Source organism: Monodon monoceros, unplaced genomic scaffold (genome assembly GCF_005190385.1).
Source record: "Monodon monoceros isolate NGI ecotype Baffin Bay Population unplaced genomic scaffold, NGI_Narwhal_1 Super_Scaffold_4, whole genome shotgun sequence".
Lineage (NCBI taxonomy): Eukaryota > Metazoa > Chordata > Mammalia > Artiodactyla > Monodontidae > Monodon > Monodon monoceros.
This window is the reverse complement of record NW_021703781.1, coordinates 7,092,968-7,118,869: the sequence shown is the minus strand read 5'-3', so window position 1 is coordinate 7,118,869 and position 25,902 is coordinate 7,092,968. Positions and strand designations below refer to the sequence as shown.

Sequence of the window (25,902 nt, the reverse complement as noted above, 5' to 3'; positions counted from 1 at the left end):
CTGCCAGGGAAGTCCTGGGAAAAGCATTTTTAATAGATTAGTCATATGTTATCCTGATGTTTTTGGTTTTTTTGTTTTCTCCCTATTACTTATACTTATTACTATAGAGCACGTGGCTGCCTATGTTTATAAATAAAGTTGTACTGTGTTTACACGCACGTTTGTTCACATATCTTCTTGGAACTAAAAGTATGACCCTGCAGCAGTACATCCTAACTAATAGAGCTCATTTCACTTTCCTGGAGGTTTATAGTAGAAAATGTTTCTTAGTCTCCAAAACAAGAGAAATATACAAAATAATACAAATGGTGCTCTTGCATTAAGAAGGCAGAGCTGAGTGGCTGCAAGAACAAAGTCCTATAGTCCCACAACCTAAAATATTTATTACTATCTGGCCTTTTACAGAAAGAGTGTGCCAATCTCTGCTATAAAACATAATCATTAAGGAAAAAACAAGTAGAAGATCAAGAAAAATAAATCCTTCATGTAAATAAACATTCACGAAAGCCCACAGCATTCATAAACCTAAATATATCAGAAAAGATTAAAGACTAGATTTTTGGAAATAACAGCACGTATCACAAAATGCAAGAATGGCAATGTGAAAATAAATCTCTGATTTTTCTCATATTCAGCCTATTCTAATGGAAGGGTTTCAGAGTTTCGGGTTTAACATTAAATTTTTTTTTCAGTGGGACCAGGTCAGAGCCAACAAATAAACACCTCGATGAAAAGAACTACTGCCTCTAATGCCAACAATAAAAAGTCAGAGAAAACTATTTTTAATTTTAACTGTTGGAATAAACTGCAAATAAACTGCTTTTACTTTTTATAGCAAGAAATTCCTAAAGGAAAACAATTGGAAACACCAAAAGAGACATTTTCAAAAATAAAAACTATCTAGACTGCTTTATGTATATATTTAAATCATACTGATATATGCCTCAAACAGGTAAAAAAAAAAATGAGACAGAGAAACAGTGCTTAATATTAAGTGGCAATAGTTGACTAAAGATGATTCGACATTTAAAATTTAAATTCACTGAGTGAGACCCAGGAATGGTAACAGTACAGAACACTTATGGTCAGAGTCTCAAAGAAAAATTGTATAACTTGGTAGATCATAACAGAATTACCGGAATGAAAGAATTATGAACATGCTACAAAGTGTAAAATAAAAAATAAAAACCCACCCAAACTAGTAAGACGAAACATTTTGATAAGTTTAATAAACTTATAGAAATGATTCATGAAATTTTAATAACACAGAAATGCATAATGTACAATGTAAACTTTTAAGAGTAAATACAAAATTGGATATATATTAGGACTGCAACTATGTAAAGTATACTTATTTACATAGTTGCAGTACTAATAAAAACACCAGAAGTTATTATATCAGAATGTCGGTGCTAGTTATTGCTCGACTATGAGGGAGACCCTTGAACAACATGGGTTTGAACTGCACAAGTCCACTTACACACGGATTTTTTTTTTCACTAAATACATACCAGAGTGCTACGTGATCCACAGTTGTTCAATCCGTGGATGTGCAAATGTGGATACAGAGCCAACTGTAAAGCTATACATGGATTTTCAACAGCCCAGAGAGTCGGCACCCCCAAACCCTGTGTTGTTCAAGGGTCAACTGTACTTCAATTACACTACTACACACACTCTATGATAAGAGCACACCTAACTCTTAAAGTAAGAAACATTTCTAGGTCCTGGTTCAAGGTAGTGACATTGGAGGATTCTAAACTCAACTCCTCCCAAGAATACATCATATCTACATTTATATATGGAACAATTGCCTCTGAAAGAAACTCAAAACTTTACTGAGTGAATCCTATACACCAGGCAAACACAACAAAAAACCCCACATTGAATCAGGTAGGAGAGGCTGAGACACAATCTCGCTACAAACCCCACTCCCAAGCAGCAACCCACAATCGGCAAGTAATTCACAACCCCGAGCTTCTCCCTGAGTAGCAAAGGGCTTGGAACCCCATATCTGGCACCCCTACTTTAAGACCTGCACCTGAGAGCAAGCGCCCAAAACATCTAGCTTTGAAAGCCAATGGGGCTTGCGTCCACAAGACCCATGAAGCTATTGCAAATTGAGAAAAAGTCCCTAAAGGGACAGCAGGAACTCACCTACCCCAGGGCCCAGCACAGAGGCAGCCAAAAGTACCCAGTCTTTCTGTAAAAGGCTTATTTGCTTACGTTAAAGCTTTGGCGTGAGGGGCAGGCATCTAATTTAACACAAATCGGGGGACCAACTGAAATTCTCTCCAGAGATGGAGGTTGGCGGGCACCACCTTTGTGCTCCCCAACTGATTTGCTTCAGCTCGTGCGTATGTCCTGGAGGGAGTTTCTGTGCATGACTGGTGCCCCAGTTTTTTACACCTAGTGCCCTGATGCACAGGGACGTCCCTTCATCACCTGGCTGTGATGGCCAGCAGGGCCTGTGCTCGTGTGTTCCACGAAAGCATAACACCCTGCCCAGGGCACAGAACAAACAGAGTCAACTGAAACCCACCCCCAATTTTCTGTAAAAAGGCTTATTTGCTGTCTTGGAGCTTTGGCTGGAGGGGAAGGTTTCTGGTCTGGCCCACACATCTCGAGACCCCAGATCATCGGTGTCTCTGAGAAAGGAGCTTGTGTACATGTCTGACGCACCGGCTCTTATGGCTGTGAACCAAAGGACACATCCCTTGACAGCTTGGCTCTGGTGCCAGTGGGGCTTATGTTCAAGGCTTCAATGGGACAGTAGCAAAGAAAAAAACAGTTCTTACCTAGCTATCACCCCAGGATTTGGCACAGAGAGCAGACAGAAATGCCCATCTCCCAGTCTTCCCCTGAATGAGGTATATTTGCATATTTTAAAGGCTGCTGCCTGAGGGTCTGGCTTTCAATCAGCCTGAATCTAGGTTCTGAGATCCTCCTCTTTTAGATGCTGACAGGTCTTGGCATATTCTCTAAAAATAAAGAAACCAACCCATCTATATGCTGCCTACAAGAGACTCACTTCAGATGTAAGGACACACACAGACTGAAAGAGAACAGATGGAAAAAGAAATTTCAGACAAACGGAAACCAAAGAAAGCTGGGATAGCTATACCTGTATCAGACAAAATACACTTTAAGACAAAGACTGTAATAAGAGACAAAGAAGGTCATTATATAATGATAAAGGGGTCAATCCAACAAGAGGATATAATGTTTGTAATATTTATGCACCCAACATAGAGGCAACTGAATATATAAAGCAAATATAAAAAGACCTAAAGGGAGAAACAGATAGTAGTACAATAGTAGGAGACTTTAATGGCCCAATTTCATCAATGGATAGATCATCCAGACAGAAAAGCAGTAAGGAAAATTGCCCTTAAATGACGCACTATACCAGATGAACTGAACTAACATATACAGAACATTCCAACAAAAAGAAACAGAAAACACATTCTTCTCAAGCACACGTGGAGCATTCTCCAGGATAGATAATATGCTGGGCCACAAAACAAGTCTTAATAAATTTAAGAAGATTAAAGTCATATCAAGCATCATTTCTGACCACAATGGTATGAAACTAGAAATTAGTCACAAGAAGAAAACTGGGATAGTCACAAGTATGTGGAGATCAAACAACAGGTTACTCAACAACCAGTGGGTCAAAGAGGAAATCAAAAGAAAAAGCAAAAAACAGAGCAGCAAATGAAAATGGAAATACAACATACCAAAACTTATGGGACGCAGCAAAGGCAGTTCTAAGAGGGAATTTCACAGTGATAAATGCCTATAATGAGAAAATTCTCAAATAAACCACTTAACTTTACACTTCAACAAACTAGAAAAAGAAGAAACAAAGCCCAAGTCAGTACAAGGAAGAAAATAACAAAGATCAAAGTGGAAATCCATGAAATAGAGACTAAAAGACAACAGAGAAGGTCAATTTAACTAAAAGCTGGCTTTTGGAAAAGATGAACAAAATAGACAAACCTTTAGCTAGACTCACCAAGAGAAAAAGAGAAGGGACTCAAATAAATAAATGAAAGAGGAGACGTACAACTGATACCACAGAAACAAATTGGGAAATATGTTAAAAAAATGAATTCTTAGAAACATAAAATACACCAAAACTGAATTATGAAGAAACATAAATTGTGACTAGACTGATTCATAGTAAGAAGATTGAATTAGTAACCAAAAACCTGCCAACAAACACAAGTCCAGGACCAGTTGGTTTCACTGATGAATTCTACTTAACATTTAAAGAAGAATTAATATAATCCTTCTCAATCTCTTCCAAAAAACAGAAGAGAAGGGAACACTTCCGAACTCATTTTATAAGGCCAGCATTACTGTGATACCAAAAACAGACAAGGACACCACATGAAAAGAAAATTGCAGGTCAATATCCCTGATGAAGACAGATGTAAAAATCCTCAACAAAATATAACCGAAACAAATTCAACAATACATTAAAAGCATGTCAGTCCCTCTTCTAGATGGTTTAACCTTCCTTTATTGCCTCAATTCCCACCACTTCCTCCTACAAAGAATGATTAATACATAATTTTACATAAATATTAATCATAAATATTTATTAAGTACCTACCAGGCACTGTTTCAAGCAACGGGGATGAGCAGTAAACAAGGCCTGCAAAGCCCTGGTGGAGCTTGTAGGATCTTTCTCACCTTCAACCCTTCGCGCATATATATATATATTTTTTGTGGTACGCAGGCGTCTCACTGTCGTGGTCTCTCCCATTGTGGAGCGCAGGCTCAGCGGCCATCGCTCACAGGCCCAGCCGCTCCGCGGCATGTGGGATCTTCCCGGACCAGGGCACGAACCCGTGTCCCCTGCATCGTCAGGCGGACTCTCAACCACTGCACCACCAGGGAAGCCCCCCTTCGTGCATATTAATCTCAGATTTCAACACACTTTCCTTTTCTGAGACTGCAAGATCTGAACCATCTTGCAAAGGCAAAAAGTCACCTCACTTGGTGAGTCTTTACTAACGTCTGGGGATGAATTACTCCTTCTTTGCAGTATTGATCACATTTTATTAAAATTATTTACTTTCATTTCAATCTCCCATGAGACAATGAGCCCTTAAGGGCAGGGACTGGTTTAACTGTGCCTAATGCAAAATTGAGGGGCAAGGCATTATACGTATAATACAAGCAACGTTCAGCTATTTGCCTTAAAACTTTTATGGCTGTAACTTTCTGAATCATTTATATTCTAAAGAGCAAGAAAAATCTCTGAGGATATAACAAAATGGCTGGAAAGAACTTAATGGTAATGGGAGCACCCAAGTGCTGGGATGGTAGAGAATGTTCCTCAACTTGTTTTCTGTAATCAAAGTACAATGGCCCAGTTTGCTTTTTATCGATAGACTTACACGTTTGTTACCTGGCTTCCCAAACTGGGGAAGCTCTCCATCTGGGGTCAAAGTTGACTGTGCTATTTTCTATTCACGGGTCATGCCCAGGGCTGTCCACGGTTGGACAAAATTTGTCGAGGGTCTGTATGGAAAAACTGGAAACAAGCCACAGAGCAGAAGTGCTGTATTTGGTCTGACTTTACCTACCAGGAGGAATCTAGTCCGGGGATTTCACCTCAGACCAAGTAGGCACAAGCTCCCTGGTGAACCTTGTCCACTTGAGAGAAGGAGTGAATAGAATCAGACTTGGAGCCACTCCAGCACAGAAGGCCAATGAGAAGCCAGAGTAAAGCCATGGTACTTGTGCTCCCAGTGTCGTCACAGGACAACAAGGAGAACCAATTGACCTGGAAAGCACAATGTCAATCCCCCCAGGACCTTATTTTCTCACCTATGGTCACAAGAGTTTTGCAAAATAAAACAAAATTAAAATAATCCCAGAACACCGAGGTAGATGTAGGTTTAGATGGAACCTAGTTCTCAATGCATTAGGGGTAACATGGGTGTGATTCAGATTTGAGAGAAAGGAATTATCACTTACATCTCTACTGCAAGCAACTCCAGAAGGAGTCCATGGCCTCAGCTGAAGATTTCAGCATGGAAACCCCTTGGGCTAAGCTAGTGGTGAGCAAACAGGGAGGCTTCAACCTGGGCGCTAACTGGTGTGAATCACACTGCTCCCTAGTTAAGGAAACACTGGGGACAGGGCACATGCAAAACACACAGAAGGGTGGTATCCACTGCAGGATCGGTGACAGTTATAATGAGAGAAACCATGAATTCCAAATTATTCCAACCACAGCCTGCTTTTTTCTTTTCTCTCTTTCTAGGAGTTAAGATTTTTTGCAACGTTTTGGTCAGACCTTATTATTAGTGTCCCCAGGGCTCACTGAAGGCAAAAGGAAATAAGGAAATTTCTATTTTCGCCCTGGGTAATGAAATTTAAATAAAGTGACACAACAAGTAAAAAGACTGGGGGAAAGACACTGGGAAATGACAGAAAAAAAAAACCATGAAAACACACAAATGTGAAACAAGCAGACCAAAGCTATCTATAGAGGTTATGGGAGATTGTTTCCGGATGCAATAACAAGATATGCAGTAGACTGTCATCCTTTTAACAGAGGGACTGGTCTACTCAATATTTACAAGGCTTAATGAGGAAATATAATAATGAGATACCGTTAGTATTCTGTTTTATGTACTGGTTACAAACACAGTCTAAAGCCAACGTGCCCAGATTTTAGTCCCGGCAGATTTTAGGCACATTACTTAACCTCTCTATGCTCCGGTGTCCTCGTCTCTAACATGGGCACAATAATGGTGCCCACCCTGGGGGTCTGTTTTGAGAATATGTGGAAAGCATTTAGAACAGGGCCCGGATCCGAGCAGTGCTATATGATCACCTGCTATTATTTTACGGTTGTAACAAAATAACATAAAAGACAAATAAAGTGAAATAAAAAGGATCAACAGGGAAACATTATAAATATGCTTCTTTTTAAACAGAGGCTAACAATTAAAAAATAGGAAAAGGTAGGGAAATGCCGAATGGACAACACTGATTAGAAGAAAAATTCAGGGAAAATATTTATTGATCAGCAGGAAGAAATGAAATAAAGGTTAGTTATTAAAATAAAATTAGTTAAGGTAGTATATCTGGGACTGCAGTAAGAGAGCAAGAAGGGCAAGTAGACTCAACGGCAGAAAATTTTTCTTTCTTGAGACAGCAGGACTGTTGGGCCAAAAATACAGTGGAAGATTAACCAGGTAGCCTTACAACCTTACGAATGCTAAAATAAGACATAAAGCACTCCTGGTGGACAGGAATCCCTTCTCATGATATTATTACCATTATGAGAAAAGAAAAATATGCAAATAATCACTGGTTAGAGAGAGCAGAAGACAAGTCCAGCTAGCGCCATGTTGACTAAACGTCCGAGGAGTCTGGGAGGTTTTTGGGGTACACACCAGATGTGAAGTCATGAAAGAAAGAATATGACAGGTGTAAAGGGATGCATTTGTACCTGGGCCTGTGCATTTGAGAGGGTTCTGTAGAGACACACATCTGTTGTTTTGTTCCACTAATTTAAACTAAACGGCCAATGAGTCACAACTCACATATCCCATCCAAGCCATCCTTCTTTCATGGGTGGGCACGAACATGGAACTAGAAATGGCAGAAGATTCTAGTTTGAACTGGTTGGGAGCTCAGTTGGCCCTCACCCAGAACAAACAGCAGGAGTTGAATAATGAACCAGTATTTAGCATAATTACAACACATCTTTTTTAACATTTACAGTGAATTTTGCAGGTTACAGATTGAAGCGCTGAGAAAGGAATAACTTGTTATTTTACCGTTTTATGGGTATAAATTTGAATTCAAGGAACCATTTCAGTTTCAGTATGAGATGAACTGCTAAATTTATTTTTTTCACTTTTTAAAACAAATAGAGAGAGAGAAAAGAAAAAAAAAAAGTAATACAAATTTTGCTTTCTTTCCGTAACAGAGGGCTAACTTGTGAAATAAAAAGAAGTCACCCTAAATAGGGTTTCTGTATCTCACTCAAATAGAGAAAGAAAAATGATTTAAATTGACATCAATATTAAAATATATAAAGGCTTAAAAATAATGATCTTAAGAGATATGGTCACAAACCAAATTGGGAAAACACATAATGGCATATACTTATAATTTATAATAATGGTTTTGAGGCTAGAGAAGAAAATGGTCTCATTAAATCCTGAGCTAACATAAAGCTGAGAGGGAGAGAAAAGTGACAGGAATGAGATTAAAATATAACAGAACTTGACAAAAATAGGAAAATGAGAGGAAAATTAATAAAACTGGAAGTTAGTCAAGGTAAAGGTATTGTTGCACTGTTATTCATATACAGAAAGGTAGAATATTAGGAATGCCTTAGCAAGAAAAACAAAAAAGTTGGACCTAGGGCATTTTCTTGGAAGATAAGATGAACATGAATCCAAAGTTTCCCATGGTAAATAAGCTGAAATAAAACACATAAAATGAGTAATGTAATTATAATGTACCATCCTGCCTTAGTGAGGCCTCTGATGGTTTGCTGCCTTCAGTTTAGGGAGCAATGATTTATAAAAGATAGACAAACTAGAGAAGTTAAAGGACAGCTAAAAGAAGAAAAGAAAATGTCAATTAAAGGCAGTTTATGATACAACAGAGTTAAATAATAATGTTAGAAATTTTATGCTATATAAATGTTTGTATGAATTGTCATGTCTCAAGGCCTATGAAGTGCTGAGTGCCAGACAAGACACCATCAATACTTTAAGACAATCTTACCTTGCTATTTATTTGTTTTCATTTATTTGTTCATTTATCACTGAGTACATAAAATGGGCCATTCTCAGTGTTAGGTCCTGGGTATGAGTAAAGTGCAGAGCAAAAATTGATACAAGCGCTGCTCTTGTCAAGTTTACAGACCATGCAAGTTCAATTCTAACTCCATTACTTTCTTTGATCTTAAAAAAATTACCTCTGAGCTTCTTATCCTCAGATTCTTCATTTATAAAATGGAAATTATAATGGAACATACCTTATAGGGTTACTGGGGGAATCCAGTGAAATAATACATATGACGCTCTCAGCACAGTGCCCTAAATTAAGATTTCCTTGGCCACACAATACAGTCATTAAAATGTATACAAATCCAACAACTGTGTCTCTCTGTGAAATATTAGTATCTATAGAAATTCTGGCAGATGTAATTAAGTGCTCTAATGCCTTTTAAATAAATATTTAGAAGATCTACACATTTCGGCATCTTCAAGATGGATTTCTCCAGGACAAGAGAAATACAGATTAATCAACTCTTCAAAAAGATACTTGCCTCAAAGCAGCAAATATTTATTGAGAAAATTATTTTTTGGGGCAGAAATGTAAAATGATCATAGCATCTGCCTGAGCTTTATGTCAATTTTGAAAGTTCTCTTGCAGCATGAGGACAAGTCAGGGGCATTCTTTCCGATAAGCACAAAAGAAACAAATACAAAGGGATAGAATAAACTAATCCTGATACTTGCCAAGTGTGAAAAAAGGGGAAGGAGAAAAGTTACACGATACATTATTTAATGAAAAACCACAATTTCAGATAGGGTGTTAAGTGCAGTCCTGAGATATATCAATATGCACGGAGCAAAGAACAGCTTAAAAATGCATCTAAAAGTGGATATAGTTTTAGGAGGGTAAGCAACTGCTTCCGACCAGAGAATATCAGAAAGTACTGGCAGAGACCTTCAAAATACTTAGTCACATGATGGAGAGTAGTATTTTAGATCATTCACTTCTAAACTGCATTGTGTAATGTGATTCAAGAGAGCCAAAGAAAGAGGGGACACAGTGCAGTGATGCCCAAGAAGGCTAGCCGGGTTAAGATACCCCCCAAAATCACTTCCACCTCAGAAATTCTACGAATCTGTCAACTGAGCTGGTCTATTTATATGAAAGGGTTATTATTCCCCCTCATGGTATTAGAAGAATACAATTGCACATAATCATTTGCTTCCCCCCACCAGAGGGGCACCTATCATGAAGGGAAAGAGCATGAAATAGAGCCATACTGCAAGTGACACAGTGTAATTATTTCACCAAAGATGACGCTAAAGAATATTTAATAACCAGAATGGCATGAGCAAAACTCAAACAGACGAGACACTGGCATTAAACAGTCATCTATCAGCAGCAAACAGAAGAGCTGATGCAAATCAATTATACTCCGATAAAATTTTGGAAAAAAATGAAAAAGTGCTGAAACGTCAGTTCTGTCCATGACAATGAGACACAAGTTCAGTACCTGAAGAGGACTAGAAACCGACCAGGTGAAATGCAGAGATCACCGTGGTTGTGGTTTTGTTTTTAATAAGCAGTTTTTCTCAAGTGAGCCCTCCCTGGATAATATAGTTTCTCTGAGACAAGACTTCCTCTTTCATTCCTCTCGCTAACCAGGATTTTGTAGAATGCCACCCTAAAGGGCTGTGCGCTGAGAAAAATACAATAAGTAAAAGTGGGGAACACTCCCATCTCCAAACCAACCGTGGAGAGTCTAAGGAAGCAGGATGGAAACGTGAATTCCAGGAACCGCCCAAGAAAACCCCTGGGAGACAAAGGCTCTCTCCAATTGGTGGGAGGTGGCAACTGCAGCATGGATGGAGACCAGGCACCCAGGACAGGCGAGACAAGGGTAAGGCTGCCATAAAACAAGTGCTTGCCCTTGGCTGCAAAACCGGCAGCAGCAGCCCAGGCCGCTGGGGCCAGTGTGGAGTAATGTCAGGAGAGCACTATAGCCCTCCAAGGTCAGGGAAGTGACCAAAACAGGTGCCAACTGACCCCTGCCCTTGGGCAATCAACCTTTCACATGTTTCTCATCTAAATATTCAGGTGGCTGGTTAATTAAAGCCTAGGGAGACCACCTCTGTATATCATGCTCCTTTCTGGGGTTTAAATCCCTGGCCTACAAAGCCATCTCTCTATAAAAGCCAGGGATGCTCTCAGCCTGGTCACTTCCGGTAGCCTTCACACTTTAATGTTTACTGCTAGAAATTAGTAATGTGGTTAAATGGTAACTTTGGAAAATGATTATAAAATCAATTCTATGTTGCAAAGCACTAAATTTTTTTTCTCAAATATGAGACAGTCGATTTTTTTCAAGAACCATTTTCTAGAAATGTAATTTGCCATCAATCCCACACATGGATTTTTAGAAAAGCATTCTGAAAAGGACACAGATTTTGGATAACCTAGCGACTTGGATCATGTTTGCATTCAGAAAAGAATGTTCTCATTTATTTGGACTTTACTTTGGGGGAATTCTTTCTTCATTTTTCATATTGCTGGTGAGATATTTCAAAATACAGGAAGCCCTCCAAATCCAGACCTCTGTCCCCTCTTTTTTCTTTCCAGCTACAACTTAAAACTTTACTGAGAAAGGAAGAAGTATGGCTGTATACTAAGTTTTCTAGCATCATTCAAAAGTGAGTAATTTTGACAAGGGTCTTAGCTATTATTTTTTTAATTTATTTATTTTATTCTTTTTTTTTTGGCTGCATTGGTCTTCATCGCAGTGCGCGGGCTTTCTCCAGTTGCCGCGAGCGGGGGCTACTTTTTGTTGCTGTGTGCGGGCTCCTCATTGCAGTGGCTTCTCTTGTTGCGGAGCATGGGCTCTAGGCGCGTAGGCTTCAGTAGCTGTGGCACGTGGGCTCAGTAGTTGTGGCTTGCGGGCTCTACAGAGCAGGCTCAGTAGTTGTGGTGCACGGGCTTAGTTGCTCTGCGGCATGTGGGATCTTCCCGGACCAGCGCTGGACCCATGATCCCTACATTGGCAGGTGGATTCTTAACCACTGTGCCACCAGGGAAGCCCCTTAGCTAACTATTAAATTAGTAACCTTTAATTTCTAATAGATGATTTCAAACATTTAGAGGGGATATCTTTGAAAAATGTATTCTCTGCTTCCCTGTCTTAAGTGACCCAACAGCATTAAACATAATTTATATATCCTGATGACCCAAGATCATTATTAAAAACACCAATCATTGTAATGTGCTCTAGGTGAATCTCTGGATGCAAATGGATGATTATGGTGTGGGGTTACAGAGTCAAACACATATTGATCCCAACAGCTATCATAAAAGATTTTCTTTAAAAGGTCTCCAGTATCATCATGATTCTGATTTAGTGCTTCTTATAAGGTTCAGGTACATAAACTCCTGGGTTTAACATAGCTGACTTTCTGCAAAATCAAAAGCTTTCAATCAAGAGCTAAAGTTGCCTTCTCCATGGCTATCTCCTAGAACACTGTCCATTTCTCTGTTAGCATTAGTGTTGTATGAATTTCTGGTATCACTTAAAAAGGTTAGCTGTGATTTCTGCATCCCTAACAGTGGATCTCATATAATATCCTGTGAACTCATATTCTTTCTAACTCAATTGCTCACACCTAAGTAGATACTAAGGTGGAAGAGTTTCCTACACACAAGATTCTGGGACAAATTATTCCACTGGCTACAAATTTTTCCCTTTGAAAAATGATGAGCTTATGCTTTGCAAGAAATAGCTGTGCCATCTTTGGAAGCTTTAAACTATCATGTTTCCAGGTAGCAAAAGCTGGATTGGACATGAGCGCAAAGCTCTGGCAACTCACGACCACTCAAAGCCCCTCATCCTGCTTAGCCCCAGAGGGACTTCATTCATGGCACTGGCTAAGAGTGGGAGGAATTGGCAGGAATCCCTAAGAAGGCCATTTTGATCCCTGCAAAACTATCTGGGGGGATAGACTGTGTAAAAAATAAGACTTAGAAAAAATATGCAGCCTCCTGACCAGCGGACTGTTCTTAGCCATCTCTTGAAATGCTCAAAAAGTATTTCAAGGGTTAAGAACATCCTAAAGAAACACCCAGCCTTCAGAAATACATCAACTCAATCAGTGTACTTGCTCATTCAAGTCTTTTGTCTTTTCAATTAAATTTGGCCCAGAGACACAGTCACACATGAAGTCTGGGCCAATGTCCGATTTATCTCCCCTGCCCCGCAAGAAATTCATAGCGGCTGTTCTTAAAAACTGATCAGATATTCTAAGAAGGCTTTATGCAGCAGCGATACTGGTCAGCTTCAGATAATGCAAAATGTGAACCAAAAACTCAGCTGCCTCTTTATATCGTATAGTGAAAGAGCAGTTTGCTGGGTAGCAGATGCTGCCGGGGCCCTGGTCAGACTCTCATCCTCTCCATTCAGTGAACACTGCCTGATTTCCAGCTGCCAGCGTCTGCATTTCTTTGCTTCGAGATTTGTTGTGACCACAGCGGTAGCCGGAGGAGCCCCAGAACTAACGCCTCCAGGGGGCAGCACCAACCAATGAGAAGCTGGTTATTAACACTCCACCCCCCTCGCCGCTCAGGTGGGATAGCTCTAAGGCACGGGTCCGCAGAATCACCCCGCCCCCAAGTAGCGCCAGATTCCCACGGCGGTAACCTGCTTATCAACGCACCCTCTCTGGCCCCTTCTCTACCTTGGCTCATGTCCACTCACGCCCCAGATAAACTTGACCTTCGACCCTTGTCTCAAGCTCTACTTCTGGTGGAACCCAAACTAAGGTAAGCTTTTTTCCCTAACACATCCTTTTGCTGACTCTTTTCATGTCTTCATCAGATTTCTACTTAAGTTTGCACCAGTTTATTTTGAGTTTTGTCCATTGCCCTTTTCTGAAGGCAACTGAGAGCTCGTAGACCCCCAGCTCTGCTCTGCTGCTCATATACAGACGCAGAAGCTACTCGTACAGCTGGGAGATTGACAAGCAGAGGAGAGTGTGTATTCAGCAATCCCAGATAGAGAGAAACGAAGATGATGTATACGGAAGCACTCAGTAAACAATACAGCATGACTGAAGTACATTTATATTATTTCTGTGTGTGCATATACATATATATGCATGTCCTTATTGTTGCTGTCTCTTTTAAAAACTAAGCAACATTCTACTTCCTCTAGGGAAAAAACGCAGTTCACTAAAAGAATAAATGTAGCTACAGCAGAGAAACCTGTTCAGTGAAAAAAATTTTATATACTTAAAAACTAGGAGGCTACAAGGTATAGTGAACATATTTCAAGCCTGACTGTGAGGGAGCTGGTTTTCATCTTGGCTGTAAAAATTAATTCTAGCATCTCAAAGCAGGCGTTTCAAGGTTCTATGCCTCAATTTTCTTCCTCCAAAGTGAGAATGTTAGGTGAAGCATTCTCTAAGGGTCCTTCCTACTCTTGACTTTCACCCTGCTCTCTCAGGGCACAAGTCTTCTATTTTAAGTAGAAATGCCTGCGACCAACACCTGGATTGGGAAATGATCATAGCAAGTAGCGATTTGTAGGCATTGGAACTGTGCCTATAACTGACTGAACTGAAGACTGTAAACATTGGACTCTGTGTGGCTGAGCCTGAAACCATATGCAAGCCTCTGTGTCCCTGTCCTTTGAAGTGAAAGGCTTTTGCTTTAGTCTCCCAGGCCTCCCTTAAGTCTCAAAAGGCTGGCTCAAGAGTTCAAGATTAGGAAATGTGAAGATGCAGAAACAAAGAACAGCCTTGGGCCCAGAAACTAGTAACAATGTATACTATAAATCTGCCACATAGAATCACAGAACTCCCAGTTCCCTGAAAGATACAGATAAAGGCCCAACACACATTGTTTTTATAGGATTGTTTTTATAGGAAGCGGACCCCAACGAGATGAAAATTGCTGACCGCAAGTGCATACACTCAACAGTGTTTGAAACCAGAAGGTTGATGATGCTTGAAACTTCACCTTGATGCCAACCAATCCGAGACCCGTGCATGAGCTGATCACACACCCTGCAGCCCTCTCCCTCACAATGCCTTCCCTGAAAGCCACTGGGAAGCTTGGGTCTTTTGAGAGTGAGCTGCCCGTTCTCCTGGCTTGGTGTCCTGCAATAAACGCTGCACTTTCCTTCACCACAGCCCAGTGTCGGTAGACTGGCTTTACTGCACCCCAGTGAACGGACCCAAGTTTGGTCCTGTAACAAGCTTAAAGGATGCTCTGCTCTGTTCTTTCCTTCTCTCTCCCTCCTCTTTTCCTTTGAGCTTTTTTTGCTGTGCATTTTTTAAAAAGTGAAGCAGCTGATCTGTCCAGAATTCATACTGCATCCTGAAGGTTGCTCTGTTCCTTTCTCTTTCCAGATACTCCATGGGCCAGGGAAAGAGACCAGCATACTTTTTGTATCTACTGGAGCTTTCCAACAATTCTAGATGCTTTGAACCAAGAATTTATCCATTTTGCAATCCCTGCCATCATCTTACTACTATTTGATCACTTCCTCCTAGTAGCTATTCAGTTTTTCCTTACTGAATATATTCCATATTGATTCATAGTCATCTCATTCATGCTGTGATACCCTGAAAACCCTTGTCTCATAATTCTTGCACCTTTTTTACCTCAACAATCTCCTTTTCTATTTTTGCCACCCAACAATCCAGGAATGCGTCAGAACTCATTGTTACTCAAATTTCTCTTAACTTAGATTTAAGTTCCTGAATCTTAAAACTTTGAAATTTCACTCTGCGACTTAAAAGGAACCTCCTTTGACCATAGCTATCTGTTCTTCTACCTCTCTATCCATTCAATTCCAACAAACCTGTCCCTGAATGGGTCTTCATCATGAAAAGTCATGGAATTATTTCTGTCTTGACAGGTATATTATTAAGTGAATTCAAACTGTCATTCATTCAATCAACAAATACTATTAAGCCCCTACTAAGTGCCAGATGGTATGGCAGGTCCAGAGAATACAAAGATCAATAAAACCGAGGCCCTACCTTCAAGGAGTTCACTACTAATGTAGGAGATGGAGAGGAAAAATAAATAACAGAAATGGGCAGTAGTGCTATAGAAGGGCAGCTAACGGAACACTAGGCAAACAGGTGGAGGAGCAATAGATTCAGTTTGGGGTGTCCCTGAGGCAATCTGCGGTGCCAGAGTTCAGGCAGGCCTGGTAAGCACAGGTACATCTCCACAACAACGTAAAAGTAACATACTTGTTAGAGACAGACGTATCAGATTTATTGCCTTTAACTATTTTACAATGATGCAGACTGTTTATTGGTATTTATTAAATCCCTTTAAAATAAACTATTGTGCTACATGATTTGGAAAACTAATTTGTTTTCCAAACCTGTCCACATAATCATTTGAAGACAAGTTAAAAATGTGAATTCCAAACCAATCCTTTTTTTTCAAATTCAATTCACTTAAAGAACAAAAACAATTCACCCAAACCAATCCTTTTACCTGTATGGTACTGTAATGTACTAATGTATTAGTACATCAGGAATAATTGACTTGAAAAGTAATGGGAATTCTGGCTCTTCAGTGGCTTTCTGAAATTCATTCTTTTTTAAATGTAAATGAAGATACGGTTAGACTGCTTTTCAGAAATAACTAATGAAAATACCAATCAGAAAACTTTCTAACCTAGTAAAAGGAAAACGTTTATATTGCACTGAATCTCAGTTTTTATTGTCTTAAGGGACATAAAATAGAAAAAAAAAAAAAAAAAGGAAAAATATATCATAAAAAGGAGATAGTGGAAAACATACCAGAAGAAGCTTCCAGTCTTTCCAATCGGCTGATTAACCAGTCGAGGGAGCCAGAAAATTGAGCACAGTTTTTACGATTTCCTCTAATTAGAGCCGCTGCAAAACAAAAAGCAGATTTCACATTTACGTGATTTTCTAGTTCAAAACCAAAGTAAGCTAATAGTAGCCATAAAATGTTGGATCGAAAACAAAATACCTTTATTTTATACCTAAAACGCATACAAATACACACATATATATATACACAAAAATTGAGACATTAAAAAAAGAACTGATATTTATTAATGGAGACTGAAAAAAATACTGCTTATTAGAAGGACTATATTTTGAGAAAGTTAACATTTCATATTGGAAAGTCATAATGAAGGGTAATGGAAAAACCAGTGTCCTGGGAGTTTCCTCACTTGGATTCTAATACTCCTTTCTTTTAATTAGCTGTAAGACTAAATTATTTAATTTCCCTAGAGCTCAATTTTCTCACCTATATAATGAAGAAGTTAAGATAACATCAGTTTACCAGAAAATGTGGCACAAAATACTAGGAGATAGAACTGGTTAACTATAACAGACATGCAAAGAGATATCATTAAATGTTACAGGAAAAAGAGGGTGGGAGGGCAGAGGGCTAGTAAGTTTGAAAACCATTTTTCCCCCGTATCTCTTCTTTCCATTTAGAGATTCACAATGCACATTAAAGACTCTAAGAACTAACCCCTGCAATAAAGTCATCTATTCTAACTTTGCTTAACCTAGTGTTTTTCTACACTTCTTTGACCAAATAACCCATCTTACATGAAATTCCTATGTGACCCTTAGGATCTCTTTCAACCCAACTGATATACTCAATTTAAAACTTTTATTGTTTCTAAATCATTCACTTCTTTCAAAGCAAATGTGGTAAATATTTTATGTAAATTCTACTCTTATACCCATAAGATTGTTCGGAAACTGTATAACTGTTTATAAAGGGCTGATGAGATTTTTATATAAAAAATACGTTTAATGTGAAAAAGATGTTGCTATAAGAAAAACCACTATTTAAAATCTGGTAGTGCTAGGAAACAGTTTGAAGAACTGAAGTTTGAGAATACCACCTGTTCATCTCCTTGTTAAGAGCAAAACAAAGTAGACCCTGTAGCAACAGAGTTCAATTAAACTTAAAGACTTCCTTCACATTTCCTCTTTCCTCCCCCAAAAAGTTGTTACCTGGCCTGAAAGTAAGAAAAGAAATAATGACAGAAAAGACAGGAAGGCTTCAGTTCTTGCAACTGCATGAGAAAAGCTCTTTTGTGAATGGAGCCCCCATAACACTTGTACAAATATTACAACGTAATGTATTCAATTACTTAGGCTCTCTTCCAGCTCTGGGACCAAGAAGAACCAGCTACACACACACACACACACACACACACACACAGAGGGACAAGTGTGTCAAGGATGAGGTGTAGTAAAGGAATGAGGAGTCCTATATGCTCAGTGGGACTTCTAATTTTAACCTGTAGGAACATCTGTAGAACAGCAGCAACTGGGGGAAAGTATACGGTGAAGTTTTTGAACCTTTGTAGAGTTTCATTTGTTTAAAATTTAACCCACTCCTTTAATTTTGACTTCTGGTTTTTAAAATTAAAGATATTAACTATTTTCTAGAGGTCAAATGTTACAGATAAGGTAATTCTTAAAGAAACTAATAACACACAAATAAACCCTTTTAATAAACCATGGAACGTTTAAGAAAATCATACAGTAAGCCACAAAGAAAACTTCATTAAACTTACTACAAACAAAAATGGTGTACAGACTATGTTCTCTGGCAACAATGTAACAAAATATGAAATTAGTAAGAAAAGCAGAAATAAAAATAAAACCTACGTAAAAATTTAAACTCTCTCCTAAATAATTTTGTAGTCAATGAGGGAATCAATACCACAATTTTAGAATATCTAGTAAACATCAAAAATAGCAATGCTACCTTATACAATCAGTGGTCGATGGTAAAAACTGTACTTAAGGAAAAATAAACTAAACACTTCAATCGCTAAGTAACAGGGTGAAAAGTGTTAACTAAATGCTCCTTTCAAAATACACAAAAAGAATATCAAAAATACTAGTAGAATAGGAAAAACAGAGAGCAATAAAAGCAGAAATTAATATGTTAGAAATAGTAGAAGTGATCTATGTAATAAATTGAAATATGATTGATCAATATGGTCAAGGATTCTTTTTTTAACTATAAGCTATATACCAATGACATTAATCAAGAAGAAAAGAGAAAAAGAACAAAGTTAAGAAGAAAAAGGAATTATAAACACAGCCACTTTATATATCTCTGTACTGGAATTTTTGAACATTTAGGTAAGAGGATGGCCTCCAAATATATCTTTTTTCACCAGAATTGACCAAAGAAGAAAATCTAAATAGAGTAACAAACCACGAGTAACATTGAGAAGTATGTCAAAGACCAAAAACTTTTCTTTACATTCAAGAATTAAGTCATTTCTGTAATAAACTGTTCCAAAGTAAAGAAAGAAAACCTCCCTACTTTTTTACAAAGACAGTATAACTTTGATATCAGTGCCTACCAAAGAGAGTATGCATATAAGAAAACTAGAGAGAATGGGAAAAGAATCTTAAAAAGAGGGGATATATGTATATGTATAACTGATTCACTTTGCTGTACAGCAGAAACTAACACAACATTTTAAATCAACTAGACTCCAATAAAAAATTTTTAACAAAAGGAAAACTAGAGGGAACTCTTACCTATGAAAGCAGATCCCAAAGTCTTATACAAGGATGGTATTTACAAACCATATTCAGCAGTGCATTAGCAGCATTAACTCAAGTGGGGCTTCAATACTCCAGTGAGACAGAAATGTATTAGGAAATCTGTTAATAAGTCACATGAAACAGATGACGATCTCAATAGACTCTGTATGTACTTCTAATCGAAAGAAAATTGAACTCAGTGAAACAGAATGCCTCCTGAGCATTATGAATGTGTGTGTGCATGTGTGTGCACGTGCAGAGTATGTTTCCCAAATAAACAGAGTGTGTGACTTATTATAATTCAGCAAGTTACCCATGAAAAAATCAGCTGAGTTTCTGAAGTAATGGAAAAATATACAGAGAAACACAAGAAAGCTCATCCTAACACTATTTATAATAGCAAAGCACTGGAAACAGCTTGAGTGTGGGCTAAATAGATGATGACATATCCCTTCAGTAGGGTGGAGTACATCCACTAAAGCCTGATGAAGGTTTATAGTCACTGCCGAGGAAAGATGTCCACAATACAGAAGTCAGTGGAAACAAATGCTATAAAAGAATACTGAGACTGCGATCCCATTTCGGTGAAGTAAATGTATATACTCGATAGGCACGTGCACAGAATGGAGAAATTGAGTTTTTTAGAATATTTCTTAGAGAATGAGAGCTGACTTTTTGAGAAATAGATCATGATAAGTTGCTGGGATAGAAACAGACCTTGGGGAACATTGATAAGGGTGGGAGAGCTCTCCCCGGGTCAAAAGGGGAAATTTTCTTATTCTAAAATGGGGGGTGGGGGGAAGGAATGAATGGAGCTGGGAGGAAAAAGGGTCACGCTCTGTGATACGATTCTGCACAGGGACCCTCTGAAGCCACAATAAATTCTGTAAAATAAATAAACAAGCAAACAAATAACTCACTAAAGGCTGGATAAGAATGGAAGTTTGTACGAACCAGTGAGGAGGTGACGGTCTGCAGCAAGATATTATGTAACCTCAGAGAAACATCAGATAATAAGGAAGAAGCATGCAAGTGGCAGACAGTGTAACCAAATAATGCCCCTAAGTGTACAGACATCAAAGGGAAATCTTAAGTCCGCCCCAGTCCATGAAACTGGAACATGGACCAAAGTCAACTAAACCTTCAGGGAATGAGGCCACAGCTAATGTCCACTAGCAGGGATTTGCTATTGTTTATGTATGTACGTGAGTGTGTGAAATGTTTTACGTGTACTTAATGTTATATTTAGAGTCAAAGAAATATTTTTTATAGGTTATACACCAAAATGGGTGGTTACATTTAAAAGTCGTTTCTACCTTCTTTTTTTGGTCAATTATCTAAGTTTTTTATCATGAAGATGCATTCATTTTTAAGTTAAAGAACACAATAAAGTTACTTTCTTTTTAAAAAGAGAAAGGAAAACAATACCATTAATACTGACAGTGGTAGTAGTTATCAGATGGCTCGGAGCGCCACTCTCATGGCCAAAGAACAATGGCAACTTTACATTGTACCTCAATGTACAGAAACAAACTCAGGACAAATGTCGTTTCATGCATGCTATACCTTAAAATACTCTGTTATTTCTGCCTAATTGGTCTGGAAGAAAGTTAAGACCTTTCACCCGCCATACTATTTTTCCTCATTTATTTAAGAAATATTAACGTTAATGCATCAGGCACTATGGTTGGCCCTGCAAATATAAGCTTGAATAAAGTGTGAATATAATACAATGGTTTGCAGGTCTTCTTCTAGCATATTCTAAGCTCCTTTAGAACTGACGCTCTGTCTTATTACACTTTTGCACATTGCCTGAAACTTAGAAGGTATGTTATTTCTTAAGGAATAAATAGTATCCAGTCTCTTACGGAATAACTTTGGTCTTAAGTGCAAAATGTATTTATATATTTTTAAAAATTATTTATGGCCGCATTGGGTCTTCACTGCTGCATGCAGGGCTTTCTTTAGTTGGGGTGAGCAGGGGCTACTCTTCGATGTGGTGCGCGGGCTTCTCATTGCGGTGGCTTCTCTTGTTGTGGAGCACAGGTTCTAGGCGCATGGGCTTCAGTAGTTGTGGTGTGTGGCCTCAGCAGTGGTGGCTTGCAGGCTCTAGAGCACAGGCTCCGTGGTTGTCGCGCACAGGCTTAGTTGCTCTGCAGCATGTGGGATCTTCCCGGACCAGGACTCGAACACGTGTCTCCTGCGCTGGCAGGCGGATTCTTAACCACTGCACCACCAGGCAAGCCCCAATTTAAATACTATAAACATATTTTGAACTAAGCACATATATGATGGAAGTGCTAGTACAGTGAACCAAACTTCTTTTGGTGTTGAGTAACTCATTAAATCCTTAAACTTTTATCAATCAGAATATGAAATGCAAGTAATATTGGCACTTAATTGAAAAATCATTACTGTTAAAAATACTCTATTCTGTATTTCTTACTAGTATCATAACATCCCCATGTCTTCATGCTTTTGTGTTTTAAACTCTGACTCAAAATTTCTCAAAATACTAACAGAATCAGAAAATTACAGATGGACTGAGATATAAGGACTTCAAAGATAACTCTCACTTTTAAAATTTATTCAGCAAATACTGATTACCTGCTTTGTATCAGGCACTGTTCTAGGTGCTGGAGACACACAGGAAATAAAACTATGTTTCCTCTTGGAGTTACTTTCAAAGCCTAGTGATACTAAGTGAATAGGCCTTAAACAGCACAGACAAATGAGGAGGCAACAGAACTATAATCCAGAAAGGTATGTATAATATTCAGATTAACAAGTGAACACTCCTAAATCTTGAAAACCATAAAAAACAAAAACAAACAAAACAAAGAAAACCCTCAGAATGTTGTTGAAGAATTTAAGAGTGCGGTCTGTGGGTTCCCAGAGTAGGCTGCCCCAAAATGTGCCTCTATGGCATATTGAGTATTTTGAATTAAAGTAACTCAAGAAATGGCCAAAGCAAGAGGGACACTCTGACCCTCCTTTCTGTCTCCCTGAAAGTAGGAAATAAATCTCTCACATTAAAGATTCATTTACACTTCCTGCACCTGGAGGTATAAGGACAAGCTTACCACCAGAAACAGGGAGTCTGGGTCAAGAAACCTTTGTAAGCAAACCCTGTTACTTCTATAATTGACAACCCAAAGCCCAAACTCTGCTTAGATTCTTCATTAGTTGGGCACTCAAAACCCAAGTTTCTTTGTCCTGTCAATTCCTCACAAATTTATTGTTTCTTTGTCTAAAAGGTATAGAAGCTGCCTGCTCTGGCCACTTCTTAGGTCTCATTTCTATGACCTCCACGGGCATGAATTAAAATCTATTTCTTTTTCTCCTGTTAATCTGTCTCGTGCCAATTTTATTAAGGACTCAGAAACTGGTAACTTCTCCCATCCTAAAAGAGTAGCTGTCTATCCTGTTTGTTTCATACTTTGAATTTTCATAACATGAGTAATCACAGGGAGAATTTGCCAAAGAGCATTTCTCGGGACATCTTTAGAAAATCATCCTGGCTCGCAAGCCTCCTGTAGATTAATTGTGTGGATGTCAGAAAAGATGTATGAAAGCATGCCTCAGCGATGCGTTTCAAACTATGAACATCGGTGTCTATGAGATCCTTAGGTCTTCCAGATGGCAGGCTCATAAGTCTGCCTTTGTCCTTCACCACTTAAACACATATTAAATATATCCACGTCAAATTTTTTAATTGTTACAGATTATCATTCCCACCTTCTCCCTTTTCTCTCCATGCTAAAGAAACCTGCTGAAGTAAAAGGAGGAGGTTTATTTCACACATAACCTCATGAAAGAACCTACTGTCTACCTTTTTGCAAGAATCGGGAGGAGGCTTAATAAATTTGAAGTTAACGATACTTGGAGCAAACTTTCTGATAGCTGGGTAAAGAGGGACAATGAGATATAAGTATCACACTGAACTCCAAGTACTGCCGATCTGAGACTTCTCCAGCCAAGGTGAAATATACACTTACGTATACATGTCTACCTGTCTTATGATTACACCCACTTCAATAAAAACTACTGGTGCCAGATGGTTCTTCAGTCAACATAAGATTTTATTCACTATTTTTTTCCTGAGCATGAAATCAGTGCTCACTACAATAAAAACAGATTATCAAGAGTGGTCAAAGGAACATTTAAGCCACAAAATCTCTCATAATCCTATTCACCTGAAACAACCATTATTAGAACTACCATGTATATACTGAAAAAGATTCTCTTTATATGCGCTGACATATTCTATTTTTTAACTCAACTGGAATGAATATATTAACTCTTCCTTTCATTATCAATTATCTAGCATTACACATTTCTGTTACCTATTTTTTTAATTCTAAAAGTAATACATGTAAATAGGTTAAGAATAAATGTTCATTAGAACACACAGAAAAATAAAAGATCTCTCCCCCAAGAAGCAGCCACCTAACAGCTTTCTGTGCATCCTTTCAGAAATGTCCAATATATATACAAGAATGTATATGTCTCTACATACTTTTAATTTTATGCAGCTGGAACCTATCTATGCATACAGTAAGCATCTTGCTTTTTTTCCCCCTTAACCCCATATCCTAGATTGCCATACTAAAAAGACCAGAAACCGAAACTGTTTCATACAGTTTTCCAATGGTATACTTATCTCAATTTTCAAAAACACAGTTTTACACTCTATAGGTATACTATTAATTATGTAACCAATCCCCTGTTGATAGAAAAATTGTTTTCAATTTTATGCTACTTATAAACAATTTTTCAGTGGACATCCTTTCCACAGTTGCACAAATATATCTCTAGAATACACTTCTTAAAGTAGAAATTCTGAGAGTAAAAGGATATATCCATTTAAAGTTTTACGTGTATTGTTGACCGAGGTTTGTTTGTTTTTTTTAAATTTCATCAGTTTATACTCCCACCAAGAAGATGCTTCGCAACATTTTCACCAATGATGGGTATTACCTTTTTTTTTTGTCTGTGCCAATCTAATAAGTGAAATATGATCTCTACTTATGAGTTTAATTTCCATTTCTTTATTTGCCATGTTGAGAATCTTTTATTATTTTATTCATTTTTCTGTGAACTACCTGTTGCCATCTGTTGTCTGTTTTTCTATTAGGTGATATTCCCTTTTCTTATACATTTATGAAAACTCTGCATATTACACAAACTAGGCCTTTGTCTTTCATATAGATTGAATATTTTACAAAATTCCCAACTGTTTTTTATTTTGTAATGATATTATTTATGCTAAAAGTTTTAATTTTCATGTAGTCAAATTTATCAGTCTTTTTACTAATCACTTACTAACATGGTTTAACAGTAACGTGTACTGAGATGGCTGAGGCAATAACTGTACAGCACTGTGGCTAGCTTTGCTATGCACACCACCTGTCTCTCTTACTCAACCATAAGCTTCATGAGAGCAGGGACTACATCCTGCTAACAACTGCACCTCATTGCCCAGATTACGGCATATCCCCTAGCAGACAATCAATTAATCTTTGATGAATGGATGAAGCTTCTATGAAAACCCAGGTCCATTGGACTCCAAGCAGTCTCTGTTAACAAGGATGCCCCTTCAGGAGACTATACAAGCAATTAAGAGGAAAGATATTTGAGAAAACAGATAAAAGAGAAAAGGAAGCTTTTCTGAAGATATATATATATATATGTATGTATATACATCTCTCAAGTGTTTTGCCTCATATATATATAATACATATATACACACACACATACATACTCGCACACACACACACATACACGGGGGTAGGGGATTAACAAAAACCCTCTGAGGAATAGCAGTGTGAAACTATAGAAGTTAAAGTTAAGAGTGAGTGAGTGTGTGTGTGTGTGTGTGTGTGTGTGTGTGTGTGTGTGTGTGTATACATGCGGAAAGTACATTCAGAATTTATGTCTTTCGTTGCATGAAAAAATTAGTTTAAAAGCCACAAAGCATTCATTGCCTGAAATCACTGTGTGCTCTCTTAGTGACATATATGGTTATTATGCTATCTTCCATTATGATGTGAGTTCTAGGGGGTCCTAATTATGTCAATTTTAATTAATAGCTCCCTTAAATCCTTCCTTAATCAAATGGGATGTAAAGAATTAAGGAAATAAATGCATATACTTAAGAAATATATGCTGTATACATACATACATACTTAATATAGAATATATATTTTCAATAGAAATATATATTTCCTGTATATCAAGTCTTTGATATAAAATAATTCTAGACAGTCTGGAGGGATAGTACTGGATTGGAGGTAAGGACAGGCAGGACATAATGCCGAATGACTAGAGATAAATTGGCTGAAGTCACAGGTGAAAAGGAAGGGACAGACCAGCCGTGGGGCTTGAGTACTCCGAAGACTAGAACAAGTTATACACCAAGTATCAGAGAGTCAATGAAAGTGCATGAGGAAGTGTGTGAGGGCTTCTCAGAGTCTAAAATAAAGATTGGTGGAGAAAAGAAGTGGAAGCACAGAGATTAACCAGAAACCTCACAATAGCCAGCTAGCAACACGGT

The 25,902-nt window shown here is 38.2% G+C and overlaps 1 protein-coding gene across 1 annotated transcript in view; it reads right to left on the bottom strand.

The window, feature by feature from the left end:
- RYR2 (ryanodine receptor 2) overlaps positions 1 to 25,902 on the bottom strand; it is a 721,906-nt gene that overhangs the window by 328,550 nt on the left and 367,454 nt on the right. Inside the window, exon 15 of the mRNA XM_029245584.1 lies at positions 16,581 to 16,676. Within this exon, the coding sequence (XP_029101417.1) occupies positions 16,581 to 16,676 (96 nt within the window). The remainder of the gene's footprint in view (positions 1 to 16,580; positions 16,677 to 25,902) is intronic.